This window comes from Manacus candei, unplaced genomic scaffold (genome assembly GCF_025592945.1).
Source record: "Manacus candei isolate 608988 ecotype Guabito, Panama unplaced genomic scaffold, ASM2559294v1 h1tg000027l, whole genome shotgun sequence".
Classification (NCBI taxonomy): Eukaryota; Metazoa; Chordata; class Aves; order Passeriformes; family Pipridae; genus Manacus; species Manacus candei.
The window spans coordinates 9503438-9525520 of record NW_026138075.1 but is presented as its reverse complement, the minus strand read 5'-3'; the positions used below and the strand labels follow the sequence as shown (position 1 = coordinate 9525520).

At 40.0% G+C, this 22083-nt stretch overlaps 1 protein-coding gene across 3 annotated transcripts in view; it reads right to left on the bottom strand.

The window, feature by feature from the left end:
• Positions 1-2349: 2349 nt before the first annotated feature.
• The window catches only part of MCTP1 (multiple C2 and transmembrane domain containing 1), a 188455-nt gene continuing 168721 nt past the window's right edge, over positions 2350-22083 (bottom strand). For all 3 annotated transcript variants that reach the window (XM_051789361.1, XM_051789363.1, XM_051789362.1), the window contains 4 exons: positions 16721-16830; positions 13815-13924; positions 10230-10327; positions 2350-9162 (listed from right to left, as the gene is read on the bottom strand). In XM_051789361.1, coding sequence (XP_051645321.1) covers positions 9091-9162; positions 10230-10327; positions 13815-13924; positions 16721-16830 — 390 coding nt within the window. In that variant the 3' untranslated portion in view covers positions 2350-9090. The remainder of the gene's footprint in view (positions 9163-10229; positions 10328-13814; positions 13925-16720; positions 16831-22083) is intronic.

Here is a 22083-nt window from a genome sequence, read left to right as displayed (position 1 = left end):
CCAGTTGTTTGGCTTCACCACCATCTAATTTCATATCATGGGATGCACTGTCTCAGCATCAGAGCAGCCCAGGTCACCAGGGGCTCTCCTGAGTGGCAGCTGAAATTTTTTCTCATATCTCACAGTTCACATGGGGATAGGGATTGGGTGATTATTTCTGGCCCTGTTCTTCTTGCTGTCGTGTCATGGTTAAAGAAGGCATTTGTTTTTTATTCCCTTTTCCAACACTGTTTTGGAATCCTGTTGTTTTAAGAGTGAACACCTCACTGCAGCCACAGATGGGCAGTGGGGTTGGGGGAGGGGGAGAGGAAGATGCCACCAGGATGGAACCACAAATCCCTCTCTCCAACTCACTACGTTTTTGGTTGGATGAGCAGAAAGAGAGACACACACACAGACTGCTGGAACCAACCACAGGAGCCACTGCTACACCGGCACCCTCCCCTGCACCCACACCAGGGACTTCTGAAAAGGGGAGCCACCCAGGGCCACCTCCTCCACAATCAGGGGGAAAATGAAAGTTAAACCAACTCTGCAGCCACTGCAGCTGTTTATCTGCTAGCTGCACTTGGGAACAGCCCTACTGCAGTCTCTGCATCAGAACCACCATGGAGCCGAGCCCAGCCACGCTACATGGAGCCCAAACCCCAGTAGAGCTGAGCCCAGATGAGCTGTGCAGAGTCCCAGTTGAGTGGAGCCAACTCAGAGTGCAGCTGAGTGGCAAGAAGCCACTTTCTCCAGCAACAACCTGTGAGTTTGAGCTGAACAGAACCTGAGCCTGATCAGGTGATGTGAACTGAGCAGTTTAATACCATAACTTTTTGTGGACAAACGGTTTTTCCAAGGCTTTGCTTTATCCCAACCTTGCCGTGGTTTTTGTCTAGCTGGAGAGGGTGTTAAACTGCAGAAAGTTGTCTGCCACAGTATTTTTATTTTTTTCTCCCAGGAGGAGAGAGGGGAGAGCATGTGTTGCCACCATGTTGTCTGTGTACCAATGGGGAAGATATTAAAGATGAGTTCTGTCCCTTATTGGCTTAAACTGTTTTGTTTGTATTTTTACAGTTGTTATATTTTCTTTTCAGTAAACTGTGGGGTTTTTCACTTATATCTGCTCACATTTGGTTTCTCTTTATTGGTGCAAAGGGGAGAGGTTTTAAATAAAGAAGAGAGGGCTCATTTGTTGGATTCTCTGCTCCAGCATTTGTCTTAAACCCAGACATGTTGTGAGGGCCCTAATTCCTCTTCATCTCTCACTAAGTGAACTATTCTGCTGCTGAATTTCTTCTTCTGTACAGAGGCAACTGCTACTGGCATGGATTGTTTTTGTGGGTGATCTGCAGTTTGAGTGGCCTATTGGTCTGCTTTCCTCCTCCTCCCCCTGAGGGTGCTGTCTAGGATCAAGAAGTGTCCAATAAATAGCAGCCAGGGCCCAGAACACTGTATAACTTTGCATCTCTCTGGAGCTGCTACAGCATTTTTCTTTCACATATTTTAGCATTTTAACAGTGTCCTGTAGTTGTTCAGGGGTGAATTTCCAAACTACTGGAGGAGGGAAGTCCTCCAAGTACTGGCCCATATCCTCCCCCCTTCCATGCCACTCATGACTATCCACTGTCAGGGCAAATCTCTGAAAGGCCTTCCTAAAAATGTCTTTTGTAACTCTTAAACATGGTGTGGATAGCACTGAAGAGACCTGGCAGACATAGCAACAAGAATATGCTTTCCTTAACATCCAAAGGGAAATTCAAAATTCTTGAAAGCTGTTTTAACAATCCTGAAGCAGAAAAGGAGGTGAAGAGCTAGAGAAAATCATTCTCCCGTTTCCCCTACAGACTTAATTCATTCTCAAAGGTAATGCTCAAGGGAAGGGTAGGAGAGAAACACTGAATACACATCTCAAATGGGCCTCGTTGCCCTTTATGTTATCATGTCATAAACTGATATCCCGCCACAGAGCCACAAAGCAATCCTGACCCCTCCACCTGCTCTGAAAGAGAGCACTGGGAGGAACAAATACAGGCATCTATACAGGGTTAGGTACCACACCCATGTGAACAGACCAAACAACATTGTGATCAGTGGGTCCATACCTAATACAACAAATGCTTAGATCAAATTTGTTCCAACCTGCTGTGGTCAGATCTGTTGTTATCTCAACTCTTCATGTGCCACACTGGGCTCAAAATAAGGCTGTCGTGGTTCAGGAATGGCACTCCCCAGTTCAGTGCCCCCACCAAGACTATCCAAACCATATGCCACTCTCTCAGTCCCTCACTTTTCCCCCTCCCTTTCCCCTCTGTGGTGTGATGGAGTGCAGAATTGGAGGCACAAAAGGCAAAGATTACAGGCTGAGATAAGAACAATTTACTGGAAACAGCAAGGAGATAAGAAAAAATGTACAGTAGCAGCAACACTAGCAATCACAGAGGGTACAAAAAAAATTATTCACATGGAACTCATCCTGATAATAGACAATACCAGACAGCTCCCTCAACCACATTTTTTTGATGGCAAGGAACCCCTGCTCCCTGGAAGAGTCCCTTTCCCCCACCTTCAGAGGTGGGACATGAGGTGGTATAGAATAACCTCAGTGTCCTAGCAACACCCTCTCCTGGCTACTGCAAAAATTAACCCTGTCCTGGTTGAAACCAGGACAGGGTGTTTTTTTGGTTTTGTTTTGTTTCTCCACAAATCCAAAAAAATCCTTTCATATGCATGTTGTGCCACAGCAGTATCAGGTTTAGGACACAAAGCTTTCATATGGTATTATTTCATTTACCTATAGTCACTGCCAGCCATCAATGAAACAACACTCAGTGGGTCTGCTAGAAGGGGCCATCATGGTCTGTCTGAAGGGAAAGAGCAAAAACACTTACTTTGAATGACAGACTACAAACAGGCAAGTAGGTTCTGTTTCAAATATTTCCCTTTTAAAAATTTAAGAACAAATTTTGTGTTTTTACCCTGTGCATTATTGTGAAGTAAAGGCTTGTAAATAACAGATGAATAACATGAGTTGCTAGCAAGTGTCAGATCCAAGGAAAAACTTTCCGGTCCCCTCTAGGCTTTTGTCTAGTGACTCAGGGGGAGATAGGTCCCTACAAAGCAGGATGAGGATGGTGCTTACCTTTCAAAACTGTACTCTTCCCCGGAAACCTCTACAGGCCAGGGTGTCTTCAAAGGGGCAAGGAGGCATTTGTTTTCTTTTTTCCTGCAGGGGAGCACATGTACACTCTTGTTTCTATGATGCCTTCCTGAAAGTTGCATAAATTTTTGCTAGTTTTATTTCTAATTTTTTCTGTTGCCCACTGCCCCTTTTGCATCTTGTATGTCAGTCCTGAATCCTCTTCTGCACTGAGCTCCAGCTCCAAGAGGATCGATACTCTAATTAATTAGAGTAGCTATCCCTTTCCCTTCATCTGAATAGCCTCATGTCTACCACAGCATCCTCTTAAAAACTGTATGTCATGGGTTTGGGTCCACTCAGACTAAACAGAAAGTGAAACCACAGGCTCCTGTCAAGGGCAAGTGCCATGCTCACTACACCAAAATTAGGGAGCTGCAGCCGGGTCAGCTTCATGTCATCTGAGTTGTGGCTGTCACCATCACAACTCTGCATGTCTGCACCTGCCCTCCAGCAGCCTTACTGAAGCTGACCTCTGCATCCTGCAGGTAAAGGTCAACTCTTGTGGAGTGTTCAAGGCTTTAGCAACGTCCCTACTGCCTCTATTAGCAGAGTAAAACTTTTTTCTGAGGTAGGAAGATGACCCCAAAACGCTTTTACAGTTTATGAGAAATTGAAGGTATTCTATCAGTCCTTATAGAAACACGGTCTTCATTTTAGAAAAGCTACAACACAAGATTGGCTTTCTCATCTGTTACCTTTGATGAGTGCAAAGTATGGAAGCCTTGATAACATCTACCTGACTCCTTGTAATGCTTTAGGTGTGGTTTTGGGTGGTAGGATGCTTTCAGTTCTACTCTGAACATAAACTATGCAAGTTTTTAAGCCTTCTCCTTCTTCCATCATTCAAAAGACATTTGATTTTTGAAGACCTGATATACATCCCTTCCCTACAGCAAATCAACTGCATGACTCAGCTTGGTGTCATTTGCTATACTGAGAGTACACTTGATCCTACTATGTCATTGATGTCAATATTAAATAGTATTGGTCCCAGGACAGACTCTTAAATCACACCACTTATTACTGATCTCCATTTCAACACTGAGCTGTTTCTTGACTGCAACACTTTGGATGCAGCAGTCCAGCCAATTCCTTATCCATCAAATAGCCCACACATCAAAGTCTCTCCATTTTAGCATCACAGGCCTTACAAAACTACTTGTCCACCTGATTTGTGTCCTCTGGTTCTGGGTTAAGATTGAAGATTTATTTTCTCATATAATAGCAGCCTATTATATGGAGTCCACACATAGCTGATGCCTGTAGTTCTCCATTCTGTGGCTGAACCTCTGCCTTTGGCAGCAGGCTGAACAGGGTAGAAATTAAGAGAGAAGTTGTCAACTGCACTTCATTCCCAATGTAGGGAGTGGGAAATTAGACTTAAAACACATTATTTGAAAATAACACCAGATTTTACATGTTTCTCATTGAGGAGATTAGAGGATTTGAGATACATGGACTTGTCCTGTTGCATGCATGCATGATTTAAGGGGAATGGCTACTGTCTAGCATTAGCCCTGGAAGCATACTCTGTGCAAATGGACTGAACTCTCAGTATAGGAACTAGGGTTTCTAAAAGTTCAGGATTTCTCAATTAGATGCAGTGATGTCACATTTCCTCAACTGTGTACCGAGACCAGAAAGAGGGTTCTAACATTCAGGTTGAGATGGAGAAAACCCAAGAAACTCCCTCCTTCCCTTGCACCATTATTCATTTTTCTATTGTACACTGGTCATTTAAATTGGCACTCACAAAAATGATGAACTAATGCAACTGCTTGAGACAGGGCAGCTGGGCAGATGCTCTCTAAAGCTCTCTAAAGCTCTTCACAGAAGGTGTATCTCATGTCTCCCCTGTTACAAGCATGACTGTCTCAGTTACTGTCAGCAATGCACAGTGTTGGTGGCTCCAGGACAGCACACTCTCTTCATCTGCAACTGTTTGTGACTCTCCTTTCACTTTATCACAACTTAAATCGAAAGATAAACACAAACCCTGGCTTTAAACTTCCTGACATTTGGCATCTTCACCAAGTGATGTCAATTGTCAACTACTTCAAAAATTAATTTCTTTTTCAAATGCCACTCTTTATTGTGAAAATGTCTGCTCAAAGTGCAGCCTACACATTAATCTGTAGAGAAAAAAGCCAAACTGCAAAAATCATAGTGCTGTATTTAATTATGAAGCATAGGATTTTACAAAGAACAGTAAATTGCACAGTGAAAACTGTGCAATCATTTTCTATGATGGAGTAATCCCCCTGGGTCCCAAGCAACCCATGGTTGTTATTCTTGCCAATTTTAAACACAAGCTTAATAAACTACAGGTTTTATGTTTTGGTATGCCTTTATGTTACTTGGTTTCCCCCCAGATCAAATGCCCTTTATGATTTGATGTAAATCACACAGAGGTCCAAATCCTTCAACTTGAGCAGAGCAAAACTATAAGCTCAGATATTTCAAAAGCCAGTAGCCAACAGCGATCCATGTATATTGCAGAAACAGTTATACAACTTTCAGAAGATATTTCCTTCCGCTAAAATCAGATTGCAATTTCTTTACTCTTCTTTTCTGCTCTATCACAGGGAACAACTTCAAAATATATCACCACCAGGGAGTGAGAATCCAACAAAGTTTGAACATGGAGTACCATGATGAGGTTGGTCTGGATGGGACTCACTGCAGGTCCAAGAAAAGCAGAGCTGATGGAAGACAGGTATGGATGATTCCTTAATGCAGCAGTGAGAAACCAAACATTGAAACTGCAGAGGTGGAAGGTACATGAGGGAAACTGAAGTGCTGACACAAAACCAGCAGCTGAAGGTTTGTGATCAAACTGTCAAGGGAGTTACATCTATAACAAGGTGAATTAGTCAAAGAATGTGGATAAGGAAAAGAAGTCCATCAAAAATAAAAGTAGGAGAAAAAGCAGGAGAGGATGACAAAGCAAACAGTTTCCAGTTAAGGTTTAGTTGATAGTATAGTGGTGACCAGGAAATGGAGAATACAAGTTTGGTCACCTAGAGAATGCAGGCCAAGGTGGAGAAAAGGCAGGAGGGGTCAGCAGCTCTTCCTCTTGTCAGTAGAGCTTATGCTCTCAGGGACCACATTAGCTGGTAGACTGTATGCAGGTTGCTTAATCGCTTTTTCATTATTGCACCGCTGCTTTAATTGCAATAGAAAAACATCTTGGGGTTTATTGCACTTGGATTTAAAATACTAAGTCACAGTACACAGCTCTCCCAGTTAAAGCTCATTGCTATTAGGCATTCCTCATTACAACGAGAAACAACTGTAAAAACAGGGTAAGTAACCTCTGTGCTATGAATTACCATCAGAACTGTAACTAAAGCCTCTCAGATAATCAGCCTTGGTGGATCCTGAATGCTCTGACACCTGCTATAAGTGGGGACCCCAATTAAGCTAATAATTTTCCACAGACCCAAATAAAGTCATTAAATTTTATTTTCTGAAAGAGTTTCACGATTGTGCGATGCCTTATTATTTCATGACTGTTTAGAAAAGACAAGTTGCTTTCAGAATAAAGCCTGGTAAATCTAACAGGTTAGAAATGGACTTCAGAACCAATCTGAAAAAGGAAGGTATGTTAAAATATTTATGGCATAAAGTGGGACTGGTTCATTAAAGAGGCCACCCACAAAAAGCAGAGTAGAGAAACTACAAATAGTGAAAACGGGTTCACTCACAAACTATTTTAAATTGTGATTTTAAATTGTCTTGCTGTGGCAGGAGAATTGTATTTAATACATATGCATTCTTAGCCCTGCCTCTGTGTGTTATATTTTCAGTGAGATCAATTTCGAGTGACTGAGGCATTTAAGAAGAATTGACCAATCTTCAACAAACAGATGTCTTTCTCTCCCTGCCCCCTCCACCTGCACATTATGGAGCTTAAAATACTGAAATGCTGCACACAGAAATATGATGCTTTCCTTGACACTTCCATGTCACACCACTCAGGGAAAAATGATAGCATAGGATTTCAAAGACAGAGGCTTCATAATAGAAAAGAGTGACGTTAAAGGTGTGTTTAATGCAGGAAATGTGCATAGCTAACTCGTACATTACCATCGAAGTAGACATTTGAAATTGGGTTCAGAAAAAAAAAAACAACAGGAAATCACACACAGACAAGTGGGCAACATTTAAGAAGGTACAAGGCTTGCAGTGTATTAAAGAACTGCGTGAAACTGACAACAGGCAACAAACATTCACATAATTGCTGAGTCAAAAATTTGGCTTTTTTAAAACAAAATAAGCTAATCAGTGATTCTCATTTTATCAATAGTATGTTGGTCTTCAGGCACCACACAGCCAGATCTCTTTTAAAGTCATGATGTAACAAGGACAAGACCTTCTGCAGAATAGTCATTTGACCGGCATTCTTTCAAATATACAAACAGAAAGAACAAAATTACTGTCACATCAGAACTTGGTTATCATCTTATCTGCAAAATAAACAAATCCAGGACGATCTTTCATGAGCAATGCAGCTAACATGTAATTCTTTAGACAAATATATATAAACATGTGCTTGCAAAGTATTTCTAAATAGTCTTTTCAAAAAGTATTGTTAGAGTAGTGCAATATAACTTTATCTGCAATTGCAACCAATGAGAGGTAATCTAGAGAGGACCACAGCTCTCCTCGAGGATGCAGTCCTGCCGCTCTCCCCTGGGCAAAAATCCCCTTTAATGTCACCGGGAGCTACGATGAGGAGCTGTGTACAGGTAGTCCCTCAGGAATGAGTCTCTGCTCACTACGTAGTCTGCATGCAGCTACCAGAATATATCCCCAAGTACTCATTATGCAGTGGCCACTAAAACATTTGAAATGTAAACGTTTCTCATCTATGTTCCATGTAATTTATAAGATAATGCAGTTTCCATGCAGTAGATAAAGATTGTATCAGAAGAACTGACATTAACAGCTAAGAAAATAAAACAGTTTTACCACAACTGCATTTTTTTCCTCTACGCTATATTTCAGCTTGGTAAAGCATATTAATATGATCTTGTGATTTGAAAAAAAGAATTTCTGCAACACTTCCATATTAAAATAGTTATGTGCACAAAAAGTGTTCATAGCATGACACCAAAAGCAATATGGAGTTAGTTTTATACTATTTAAATTACAGCAAAACTATGGACTTTGTTCACTAAACTATGTAGTACAAATGAAGATTACTGGTACATACAGAAAAATCAGACAGGCAATCAGTTACAAACCTGGCAGTATTTTGAGAGAGATGGAGATTTTTAAATCTTACAATGGAATGATAAAGACATCAGGAACTGCTTTTGGGAGCTCCAGAAAGAGATTTGCACTTGGTGTTTCTCATTATCTTATAAGCAGCCCACCTGCACAGGAAAATGTTGCACCAGAAGTTAACATCAAGGTCTGAGAACTAAAAAATCTGCTAAAACTTAAGTGCAGTAGGCTCCACCGCATTGGATTTCTCATTAAATGTATAAAACACAGTAATGTCACCATTGTAATGGTGACTTACTGGATGATACTGACAAATTTTTGAGTAAGATTTAAATTCACACCTTTTGTAGGTTTAGTCAGCATGATTTGAGTATTTCATGTATCTTTGACTACCAAGTAGCAGTGCATATTTACCACTTTAGATTGACTCCTTTAATGCATTATGCTGTTTCTAACGAGGCTTTCGAATGGCAAAAACCCTACTTAAAACAAATGTCTTTACAGTGAGAAAGATATCTTCAATGAGAAACACCTTTTTACACTATTTACAAAATCTCCTCACTAGATAAAAAGGCAAAATAAATAAAAAGCTTAGGGAAAGGAAACGCTGCCTAGGCTTGCTCTTTTATTCTCCCCTGGCAGATGCTAGTCTCCTCAACACATGAAGTTGGCTAGGCAGGGTTGTTTTTCTTCCTCTTGCTGGGGCTGTGACTGGGATCTTGTTTCAGTTCATGGTATTGCATCTGTTTAAACACAAAGTTCAGAAAGAAAGAGTTCAGGTGGTGCTTCCTAGAAAAAAGGGAAGACACCTTTTCTTTTCCCCCAGGGTTAAAAAAGATAAAGAAAACTTTCTCCCTAAAAACTATACAGGATTTGTACATGTGATTCAACAACAACAGAACTGCAAATCTAGAGTAAGAAGGAAAATCAACATTAGGAAAATCCTGCCAGGAAATAACACTGTGCACTGACGTTAAGCTTTGAAAAGGTTACTCTTTTTTTTTGTTTTCTCCACGAGCTCTTACAGACAATAAACAGTATCCTCTTGGGTGAACTGGATGAATATTCTTTGTAATATATCTTAAAAACTTGCTTATTTCCAAATGCTTGCCACAAAGGTATCAGATTCAGAGAAGGCATGTGTACCCATACCTCCTACTTATACCAGCTCTGAACTGAAACTAGAAATATGTGAAGTCTATAATCTTTGTGATACCAGAGATGATTTATGTGCCTGATGTTATCTTAAAGCTTGCATCCTCTCAGGAGATTGTGTATTGCATCACAAAAGCTTGTAATTCACAACCAGCTTTTTTTAAAAGGAGTTTATGGGCACAACTGAACTGTGGCCACAGCAAAAGCTTTCACCCCAGAAAAGGAAAGGCTAAAGTGCTCTCAGAGTGCTGTCACAAGACACCGGGCAACACTGCCTGGTGCTGCCTCTTCCATCATTTGACCTTCCTATTCCTTCTCTGCATGTCCTGACAGCTTCAGCTCCAGTGTTTCCTACGTAGTGTCTTATCCCAGTCAGATTCACATGATGTTGGGGGCTGTTTAATACAAACTCTAGCATCTGCTACCATCTAACAAATAATTACTGTTCTAAGGATCCTCAGAGGCACAAACAAGGTAGTACCTACTTTCTTCCTGGAAAAAGGTCTAGCAGCCTCCTAATGGTTCATGGACTATCCCCAGCTTGAGTTTGCAATTTCTTTGTGGCAGAGAATATAATGTTGAATCAAAATAACTGCTTTAAAAATTCATTTAAAAAAAAACAAAAACAGAAAGGACTCAAAAAATATATACACACCACTTGAACATCTGAAGGAACTCTGGATAGAAAGTCGAGTAGCTCATTGTTATCAACTGCATATGGATTTCGAATCTTCTTTGTAAATTTATTGATGCCTGCAAAAGTGAAAGTTCCAATGTTACTATGATCATTTTAAAAAATCCAAGTATTTTTGGCAAAGTTTTATAAAGATTTTAGATCCATTTTGAAGTCTGACATTAACACTGAATGAATGAATGAACGAACGAATGAATGAACAAACGAATGAATGAACTGCAAACGCAGGCTCCAAATGTTGAAATCTGCTGCTGTGGTTCCCTGTGTTTCAAAATGCAAAAGTTTGAGGGGCATTTTAAAATTCCTTCAATATATTTTTTGGAAAGTAACAGAAACTGTGATTATTATGAGGAGGTTGGAAAAAAGAGAGGAATAAAGAGTACTTCATTTCTGTACTGGAGAGGATGAGCAGAAATGGGCTTAATTGCAGGATAGAACATTCATGAAAGATTCTGGAGATTCAAGGAAAATATTCTTCATGGTAAAGACAATGAAGCATATGGAAAGCAGTGAAGTCTGCATCATGTGAAGGTTTCAGAGGAGTCTGCACAAACCTCTGTCTGGGAATGACAGATACAGATGAGCTGAAGGCAGTGCAGAGAAGAGAAGACAGATGTCTCTATTAGATATCATGGTGTTGTAATGCCTATTGACAATTTGTGTTAAGAAGCACCAAGAAAAATCCTCCACAAACTAAGCAGAAAGAAGGCTTTTAAATTAGACTTTTCTTATCATAACATACCAAGTCAGGCTCATACACGTTTTGAGAACCCAGTTTGTGGGCTCTGGGAACACATGTCTAAAACAGGAGCAGGAACAGTACAAACTACATAGACTTTCAGGCGCAGGAGATAGCCAGGACAGCATTAAAAATGTACCTTCCTGTGTAATTTATCCGGGCTGTATCAGATATAAGATAATATAGTCTCTGGCACCCAGACCTTTCAGAAAGCTTTAGCAAGGACTTATGGCCTTGGGATGGGGCATGTAAGCTTCATAAGCTTGATAAAACCCACAGCTTTCCACTGCATGAATTCTCAGTTCTGTGATGTAGAAAGGAGATGCTGCCATTCCTTTATCTGGTGATTGAACAGTGAGTGTTCAAAAGGAATATCTGAGGGTCAACACCTTTAAGAAGATGCTTTGCATAGCAAGTGACTGAGAAATTCAAGGTCAACCCTACTGTTCATTACATGTGGCCACTGGACCACCTATAGGTGAATTCAGGAGCTGATATGGTTTCACTTTGTCAAATCTGATAAAGAAAAATACCAGTCATCCCATGAAAGCAAATGCATGAATAAATCATGGTCAAGGCTTGAGAAAGGAAAAGCACTGCACAGAATACAACAAGGGGATTGATCTTTTACAAAAGCTTGAAAATTTTCAGAATAAAATAATTATCTTTATACTTTTCCCACATAAACAGCTGTAGCTGTTGACAGGACTCTGCACATCACCGAATGGGATTAGGATGGAGAGGTGATTCCCATTCCACCCCACATAACAAACCACATCTTCAAGGGCCAGTAGTCTCCTGGAGAGAGAGATGGCTAGAGGGAAAGCACAGAGAATCTCTTGCCAGGGCATGCTGACAGAGGCAGTCCCTATGGATGCAAAGAAGAAAGACAGCTATAGAAAGGATGTGCCATAACATGGAGGAATTTTCATTTAAAACCTCTGCTTTCCCAAAGAATGACATGGGCAAATGCTGCTACAGACCAGCTCAAACATTCCTATGGAAAAATGTCAGAAAACAGAGGCTTCCAAGGCTTCCAAGTGCAGGATGGATGAATGGGATGAAGGAATGTATGTACACGGGGGAGGTTAAAAACACATCATGATGGAGGAAACAGTGTTTGGAATACTGCAGTTTTTGAAGGGACAGATGCACAGAGCTATGCTCAGCACGACATGGCTCTGTGTGAATGCATTTCACCCTGAGAAGGTCGGGACTGCGGGAGCTGTAGCTATGCAGTACTTGTCTGGTCTCCTGGCATGACGCAAGAGAAACAGATCCCTAAAGAAGGGACCCCCACACACGCGCTGAGTAAGAAGGCACCTAAAACAAAATGCAGGAGAAAAACCTGCATTGAAACCACTAGTGAACAAATGGCCCTGAAGTCATATGTAGGTACACTATATAACTTGGGGGCAAGGAGGGAAGAGATGGAAAGAATGCAAGGCGCATTTATAATAATTTGTGCTTATGCTATCCATACATGGTTTGGGAGGCTTGGGAGTTAAGGCTCTGCTTTACCTGAAACAGACATTTCTGTGGGAGTGTGACCCTTCCTGGGATATCAGTCATGAGCTTTTCAAAGAACAGTTCTCACTCTGTAGTTTTGTGGGTCTTGGAGGAGTATTATAATCAAATGTTCTTGCATCAAACAAAGGGGATGTAAGAAAGCAAGATGTCACAACTGTCTGAAAAATGACAGAAAAAGGACACAGACCAACTACTTCAAAGTTCACGTGTATGTGCTAGGAAGAATGAAATTTTGGGAACAAACTAAGAGTTTGGTTACACCTAAGTGATATAGGGTATGTGAGGGAGAAGTAAAACTCCAAAGACAGGAAAAGAAAGGAAACCCACATGTTTGTTTCTGTTAGTTCTGTAGAAATACCTTTGTACATATCCTCTTAATTGCTTCTGCTCCATTTTAAATATTCTGCTATGATTATTTGTGAAAACACACTAAGAAATTACTAATACTGACTGATCAATAAAAAATTAATTCTTTAGATTCAGCTCGATGATTTTATGTTGTCTCCTGAATTCAAAAGTTTTTTACAAAAGTGGGATTGTTATTCTTTCTTCGGAAAGAAAATCTAGCCACAGATTTAACCGAGACTATGCTGTTCACAAATCTGTGGTACTGAGTAAGGGTACAGCTGCCAGTGGTATAGGATGTATTGAAAAGATGTACAAATGAAAACTGGGAGCATTATTTACAACAGATGGGGTAATGGTAGCTTTTTAAAATCAGTATAAAGAATTGATAAAGGGACAATTGATATTGTAGTGAGAGCCTGGATCAATCATAATTCCACCCCCCTACCCACTCATACTTTCTGTTCCTTATCAACCAGCCAAATACCACTCATTCCTTTTTGTCCAACCAAAGGTGACCCCTTAAACAGGTTTGTTGTTGCTATGTTTACATACACTTTCACAAGATAAAGTACTGCAGTAAAAAAGGCATATTGTCCTAAATGCACTATATAGATTGAAATGCCCCTGTTTGTGTACAAGTAGTGAAAATAAATCAGAGTAGTATCTAAACAAAGCTACATTTTGATATATGAAGAATCCTCATGGCTACATGTTCACAGTATGATTAAGTCTACAATGCCAGCCAAGAAAAATGCATTTTGCAGATGGGCTTACATCTTTACAGACTTGCGATTTTTAACTAACCTGCTTGTTTCCATCATGAGGCAGCTTCATGACCATAAATACCAGAAAGTACTGACAATGTAAGTCATCCCTTACAAAGCACGGGGTTTTAAGTGGTACAGACAGTTTAAAAAGGCTTTACTTACCCCAGACAAGAACAATGTATCTCAGTGGAATGAAATACAGGATGACAGTGAACACAGAGAGGGCAACAATCGCCAGCCAGCTAAGGAATGGGACAGTCCAGTTGAATGTACTAAAAGAAAAATTAACAGAAGTCAGAACTGAGGTCAGCCAACAGACCCAATAAAAGAACAAATAATGGGCAGGAGAGTGGGAGAAGTGCCACTTTCCATCAGGGTAAACAAACTTGAGTCTACAAATGAATGCATGGATGCTGGACATCAGGGAGAGCCTGGGCTTGGATCCACTGTTAGTGGAAATGAAAGGAGGTCCTGGCTTCACCCACTCGCCTGCTGAATGGCACCTCTCCCTGCCCAACAGCACACATCTGCCAAGAGAACTACTGCTCTGCTTTTTGGAAATCTCAGGGCTTGTCCCCAGTCTTAGCATAGCATCAGGCAAAACATACAGAACTCCTTATTCCCTAAATGTATTCCCACAGGTAACTCAGATTGCTTTCTTCAATACTAGGGTAGAAGTAGGATACAATAGTTGGAAAAGTATTGCTAGGGCTTTCTGTTTTATCACCTCACTGTTCCACTGTAAGGGCAGCACAAGCAGTTAAAGGTTGAGCAGGGACATTCCCCTCTGTCTGAGGTATAGATGCACTCCTCAATCAGGTGCCCTTCTGTTTTGGGGGAAAAGGAAAAGGTAAGTGTATGGGCATGGAAAGCTGGAAACTCATCCAATGAGCTTAAGGAGGAGAAGGTTAAGGAAAAAAAAAGAAGGGGGTAGAACAGTCAGTCCTGAAGGCAGCACTAGATGAAGGAAGGAAATAAAATTCCATTGGGTGGCAAACAAACAAACAAACAAAAAAAAGGACACAAGGAGGAAAAAAAGAGGGAGTGGCATAAGGTAAAGAGGTAAAGTACATTGCAGAAAAAGCAAAGGAAAGCTTATCTACCAAATAAAATAAAATATAAAATAAAATGAAATAAGTAAATGTTATTTATCTATGGATAAAGGAAAAAAAAAATCTGGGATCCCATCAGAGTTTCAGGACGTTCATTACCATTTCCAAAAGTCACAGATTACAACACACTTACTAAGGATCCCAAACTCTGTGACAAAACACTGCTGGTTACCTAATTTTGCAGAGGTTGAGGTGTGAGGAAGAGAAAGTTAATGAGTCTTGAAACAGTGTGCTGTGGCTCTCCAACCTCCATGTGCAGAGAAGAGAAAGGCCAGATGATAAATTTACATGTATATCCCATAAAAACACTGGTTAAAGGGAGCTTGGCTCAGTGGGTTTGTTCCACGAAGGCACCACCATATCAAAAGTGTTGCATGACATTCATCCAGAAGGAAAATGTGGCTTTGGCTCTAAATAGCCTCATGATACTCTTTAAAGTATTCCTACTAACTACATCCCCGATCAATGTGATTACATTATTTTGGCTTCTCTAGCAGAATAATTATTTGAATTGCTAGCCATATTTTTCATAATGAGGTCTGGCTTCCTGTGTTTATTTGTCTTATTTTCTCGCTGGCAATTTTGACATGTCTCCAGAATGAACATTATGTTAGTGTCATTTAGTGTCGGATTCCTCCTTTTATCCTCAAGGGACACCTGCTCTTTTCCCCTCTTCTGTATGCGTTTGGGATGAACAGAAGGTCTGCTCATGTTCCTGTGACTCGGCTGTATGCAATGGATCACAGACACACCATGTGTGGGAGCACTGGCTCCTCACTTAGCAAACCTCCTTATGTGCTATGTTAGCACAGCATTCAGTACAGGTTTCCCATTATAGTTTTAGAAGCAAATTAGGAGCAAAGATTTATAGTCTCACTCAGTTTAGAAAACTCTGTTGCTCTCATCTGGTATATAATAGAACAAACCCTACTTCCAAAATGCACAATTAAAAAATCTAAGTCATCGAGACAACTTCCACAAATAGCCTTTTGATAAAAGACTTTTTTCAGAGACAGGTTCATTTTTTTGACTGGAAAACTTGTGTGATACAATATGCTTGCACCTGCCTCTGCTGCTGTGAACACAGCCTGCCTGTAAGTGTCCCTATGGAAATGTTTCCCAGGCTTTCCTATTAGGGTATTTCCTCTTAAACACAAAAATGGCAACCTCCTCATCATCAAGACAGAACAGAACAGATGAGAGATGATCCTCAGGATTCCTGCAGACTGACCTCCACCCAAGGCACCAGTTTCCTAAAATTCACATCCAAACGTGAATCAGGTGGTGGTGTGATGCGCCTGGCTTTGGAGGCATGGAAAACCAGTCCTGTCCCTGCTTTGCAGCTGACAGCTGGAAGGCATCTTCCTGGAACCAGTTTCATCTCAAATACTAAACCCTGTGCTGCTGTTCACTGACCATGTCAGAAATACAACACATTTCCTTCAGTAAATATCAGATCTTCTCTTTCTTAATGCCTAGATTTGTTGGCAATTCTTATATATCATGTATTAAGTATTACAAATTACAAATACTCTAGAAGGAAAGGTTTTGCTAAGGTACACAAATACAACTGCCAGCAAGTGGAAGTTATGCATGTTGTTAAAATACTATTCAGCTCCGCTTATTTCCTTTATCAAAGCTGCATTTTTTTTACTATTATTTTAAAATAACTACTGTTAGACCTCTCAACAAGATTCTCTTTCTGGTTTACTTAAAAACCTTAGTTCTGATTTTTTCCCCAATTAATATAATTCTAAATTTCAGAATCAATATGACAGGATTTTCATTGACTGATGGCCTCCACAAGCAAAGTAAATATAAATGAGTTTGAACGATGGATCATCCAAAGCTGGAGTCCCCTGAAATAAATAAATAAAGGTCTAATATTTTGTATCTCTACATGGAAAAAGTATGAACAACATTAGAGAGCAATCCAGCACCTGTGTCAGCACTTACTTCTTGATCCTTTCACCAAATGAAGCAATTTCATCAAGGATATTCTGAACAGTGACACACACCTCCTGGATGGCATAAAGTCTATTCATAAATCCTTTTTTTTCACCTTCCTAAAGAAAAGAATAGGAATAGTTGAGTAAAAGAATTTCTGACAGTATGAAAAGGATTGTGTATCCATCAGTTAAGTTTCAAAAGTGCCCATGTTACAGATTCATGTAAAAGGAATTGTTAAAATGTGGCAATTGGAAAATGTTTTCTTGTCCTTTAAGCAGTGCTTACTGGCAATACATATGGTTTAGTATATATGCTGAGCTCCACACAATTTTGTTTGTCACTGCATTAGTTTCTAAATATATATTGCAATAAGCCAGGTCTCTACGTTTTAAACATGCTGAAGGCGCCAACCTTGTATGTTGTGTGCTCTTTCAAGTGATAAGAGTCATAAGGGAGAACAATGGCAGTTTGTTGAAATGCTGTTTCTTGCACTGATGTAGGCACCAGGAAAATAAACATTCCTGGTGGGAGGCACTGAGTGAGAAAACAGAAAGACCTCAGCTACAGGGACAATTCCCTCTGACTCCAATTTGTGTTTAAGGTTCACACGTACCTGTGCCACCCATCATCATCTATTCTACCTTGGCTGGTGAGCCAGCTCCTTGTCTCTCTCTCACTTTTCCCGACTAATATTCAAGTGCTGCAATACATGAAATATATGTCCACTTGCCTTTACAATACAGATTAGTGAAACCCAAAAGCGTATAAAATGCCAGCCATTGACAAAATGGGAGATGCAGGGGAGGTATCATTGTAGGAATTAATTTAATTACCTCCTTAATTGTTCAGGTTTCACTATCAGGACTTTTATTCACCAAGTCATCAATTTATGGTAATGTAGAAGTCTAAAAGTACTTTCATTCTTACTAAATTTGTCAAGATTATTTGTGCCCCTAAAAATGTGGGAGTTCTTTCATAAACAGTGACCATTTCCACCTAAAACCAGGAACCACCCTCAGTAAGACATATTCTAGGGTCTTTGATAGATTTGCCATCAGTGCATGTTGTCCTTCTTTCTGCTAACCCAAACAGACTTTGCCTCCCAGAAGAACACAACAACGTGCTGCCCAGGTACATCAATACACTCCATGGGCCATTCCTCAAACAGGCTTTCTCCTGTTCTGACAATCTCTTCATTTTTCCCCCATTATCCTTCCATCTCTGAACCCAGACAGGTTGTAGCATCAACTCCACTCAGACCCAACAGCACTTTCAAAACAATCCTGTGTTAGATGAGATTAAAATGAAGCATCACCACGAAAAAAAATTAGTTTCCCTTCATTTTTTTTCCAGACTACAGATAAGCCAAATGGGTATGTTCAACATTACCCATCAGTTGATGTCATATTACCCCATATAGTTTGAATGTGACTGCTGAAAATAAGACATGGAAAGAAAATATTTCACTATTAGAAAAATATTTCCTTTAAAAAGTTCAACCTTTTGTTTTGATTAAACACAATTATCACAAACCATGATACAAAAGTCTCTGTCATTGACTCCGAAGTTCAGCATCTAAGAAATTATCATATGTTGCATTTAATTTTTCTTTTCTTCTCCTGATGCTTAACTAGCAGACAGTATATTGGTTCACTTATTTTGTTGACATTTTTGCTGGCTTAAACCAGGTTGGAAGAAAACATCATTTAACATTTAATCATCTGAAATCACTTCAACAACGCTGGTTCTGCTTGTCAAGATTACTTGTGAAGATGTTGAAAGTATTTAGTTACAGAACACAGATTGTCTAAAAATAAACAATCATGAGAGAGCAGACAGACAGAGATGGCAAAACTACTTTCAGTGACCGAGTGTAATTTATAAACCAAGCACTTCAGACAAAGCAAAACCACCACTTTCTCAGGCAATGTGAAAGAGCTTATGCTCTCATTTAAGATCAATAATTACAGTATCACAAAGAAATGTTTTTGTTTCCTGAGGATGACCATAAGCACACCCAGTGATATCAACTATATCCACTGCTGCACAGCAAAACAGAGTCATTTATGTAAGTTATTTCCTCAATGTCTTCTGCATTCTTGAAGCCTTGACAATGCATTATTGTCCTCAGGTATACAGTTTCTGGGGAAGTGGAGCACATACCCAGCATGCTTCATTTGTCATCAGAAAATAGGTACCTGCTCTATTCCTTCATGTAAAACACATAGTTCCAGTACCGGAGAAATATGAAAGTAATGTTTTCTTGTATACCAGAAGTAAATAGGCCATGCAGAAATCACAGGTATTTTTCTGCTTTTCAAATATACATACACTTTGCTTCTTCAGTTTTGTATAATAGATTCTGCCCTCTCTGTCAAGTTATTTTGATTTACAATTAACTTGTGTGAGAAAAGAATTATGTATCTGTAACAAAACCAGTACTCTGTGACATCTCCAGAACTCAGCTGGGGTTACATTCAGAAGTCCTGAGGCTGTTTTAATTTACAAATATTTTACAGGACAAATTTGTACCTTTGTTTAGGAATGGCACTTCCTAATTTAGTGCTTCCACTGAGCCTCTCCAAACCATGCTGCCACTCACTCCATTTCCCCCTCCCTGCTGTGGCGGGCTGGAGATGAGAATTGGAGACAGAAAAGGTACCAGTATTTCCTTTCTATAGAAAGATGAGCTGTGACTGGAATCAATCGTGGATTGATATAAAAACAATTTATTAGAAACAGCAACAAGATAAGAAAACTAACAGTAGCAACAACATTAGTAACAGAAGTGTACAAAAGAGAGTGATTCATACGCAAAATGCTCACTGCAGAGCCTGACCCAAGTGCAGATATGCCACCCTGACCACTTCTTCTGGTTTGGAACCAGTGTTACCCAGCTGCTTCCTCCAGCTCAGAAACTCAACTGGAAGAAATCCTTTCTCCCTGGAAAAGGGTACCTTCTGCCCACCCCCAGCAATGACATGAGGTGGTATAGAATAACTCCAGGTCCTGGCCATGCCCACTGCTGGCTACTGCAAAAAATTAACCTTGTCCTGGCCAGAACAAGGACAGTTTGAAAATACATCAGCTTAAATCACTCCCCACAAAAACACCAAAGACAGAAAGAGACAGAGAAAGGATCACAGTTTCCACCCCCCTGCACTTTCTGAGCTTAACAGAGATTTGTTGACATACTCCAAGGCAGTTTTAGAAAAAACAGCACAGGAAAGAGGAGGCAGTCAGAAGGATCATGGTTCAGCTTTGCTTAAACGAATTCCACACACCCCTCAACTATTAGCTGTTTTTTATTTCCTGCTCCAGAGATTTGTGGAAAAAATAATCTCTCTAGGGAAAAGATGCACTTATTTTCTTCCAGCAAGATGCTGTGTTAGCAAATACAACACATGAGCCACTTCGAGTAAACCAAGGTTCCTAATAATCCATTTTTAAAACACCACCGGTATTCCCTTTCTATAGAAAGATGAGCTGTGACTGGAATCAATTTCATTGTTTGCATGACTAAAATTGCCAAGTTTCTGAAAATAATTGTATTTAAATAGTAGATAATATTTGTTATACAGAGCTAACAGTAACTTTATTACTATTTCATTTGCATTATTTGTTTGTTTGCAGTAGGTTTAAGGTATCTGAAAAGCAAGATGTTTGCTAGGGGATGGTTTTAAGCACAAACTGTGAAAGCAAAATGAAACTGATGTTGACAGTCTGACTTGAATTTAAAAAAGGGAAAGAACCCAAAGTACAGACAGACCATGTCTTCCTCCTCTTTCATAGGAAATTGTAGATTTAACATTGATATGCTGTTTGGCCAATAGTAATACTTAACATTTACATACTGATTTTCAGCCATAACCATATTTTACATTTGGTGAAACCGAAGTAAAACAAAGTAAATGACTCACTCTAGACTATGTGGAGCTAATTCACATGAAAACCTGAACACAACCCATATTGGGAGAGTCTCTTTATTCAGCAGACTGTGTTTCCAATTCCATGACCAAAAAAGCGTGATTTAGGTAAGGATTATATCTCTAACACCAAACCTCTCTCATCTCCAAGTGAAAATGAATATACAACATAAACATTTCAAAAGACTGGGAAAACAAGAGAAACAAACAAGCCAGACTCAAAAGTAAACTCTGATGAGGGTAACGGATTTAAGCCAGGGGAAAAAGCAAAACTTTAAGTTAAAAGAGCAAAACTCTGAACATTTTATGGTGGATAACTGTCCTATTAATAACTGCTTGTTTGGAGACAAAGGCACAGATCATAAAAACAAAGTAATAGGAGAGTTCCAAGAATAGAAGTAAATTTTGAAATTTTTCAAGAGGCTGTCTGGGAAAAAGACTTCATATGGACCTCCCAAAAATAACCCTCATTGCCCAAGCTGGTATGATAGAGCCCCTCTGCACAAACCACAGGAACCAAGGCAAAGCGAGACTAACTTGGGATAGGTAGAGAGAGAGGATACAAAGTCACCACTGAGAGCAAGCACACCATTTTGGTATGCTGTAAGTGCAGTGTCCTGTCACTTGGCCACCAGAAGACACATGAACTCTTCTTAGCTTGTGTCATACTGCACTACCTGTAGCCACAAAAGCATAGCCCTGCTGTTATCACTGAGGAATCCCTCTAATCACCCCTTGACTTTTAGTAACAAGCCTACAAATCTCTATTGCTTGAACAGAAGAATACTACTTCCATGAGGAAACTCTTCAGATTTTTTCATCTAATAACTGGTGTCCAAAGTAGAGCCCATGAAAAGGCACCCACGTCATCCCCTAGCATGAGACTCAGCTATGCACAGAACTGCAGTACCCTGGCAGACCTTTTCTGCTAAAATAAATCCAGAAGTGTCAGTAGGAAACACATTAGTCCTTTACTGGTAGGAGTCATTAGTACGTCCCAGGAAAAGCATGCAGACAGAGACTATAGAATACTGGCCTATGGTCTCGTCACTGCTCAAAACCCCACCTTGGCAATTACCTCTTAAGACTCTAACCACTGCTTTCTGGCAAGCTCACTAACAGGAAGGTACTAAGTTGTGGTGCTTTAAAATCAACTGAGAATTAAACTCCAAAGAAACTGCTCCCTTTCGTCCCACTCCCTCTAGTGAGAGAGGGACAAAGGCAGAGACTATGGGTTGAGATAACAACTTACTGAAAACAAACAGCAATGAGATATGAACAACAACAGCAACAACATTAATAATAAAAGTATGCAAAACAGAGAGCAATTTACACACCGAACGTGCTCAGCACCTCAACTCAGTTTTGTGTGGTTGTTCAGGCAAAGATGAGATGGCAGATGTTTCCGCATCTGGTGTTCCTTGTCCCTGAGCCCAAGCCAAC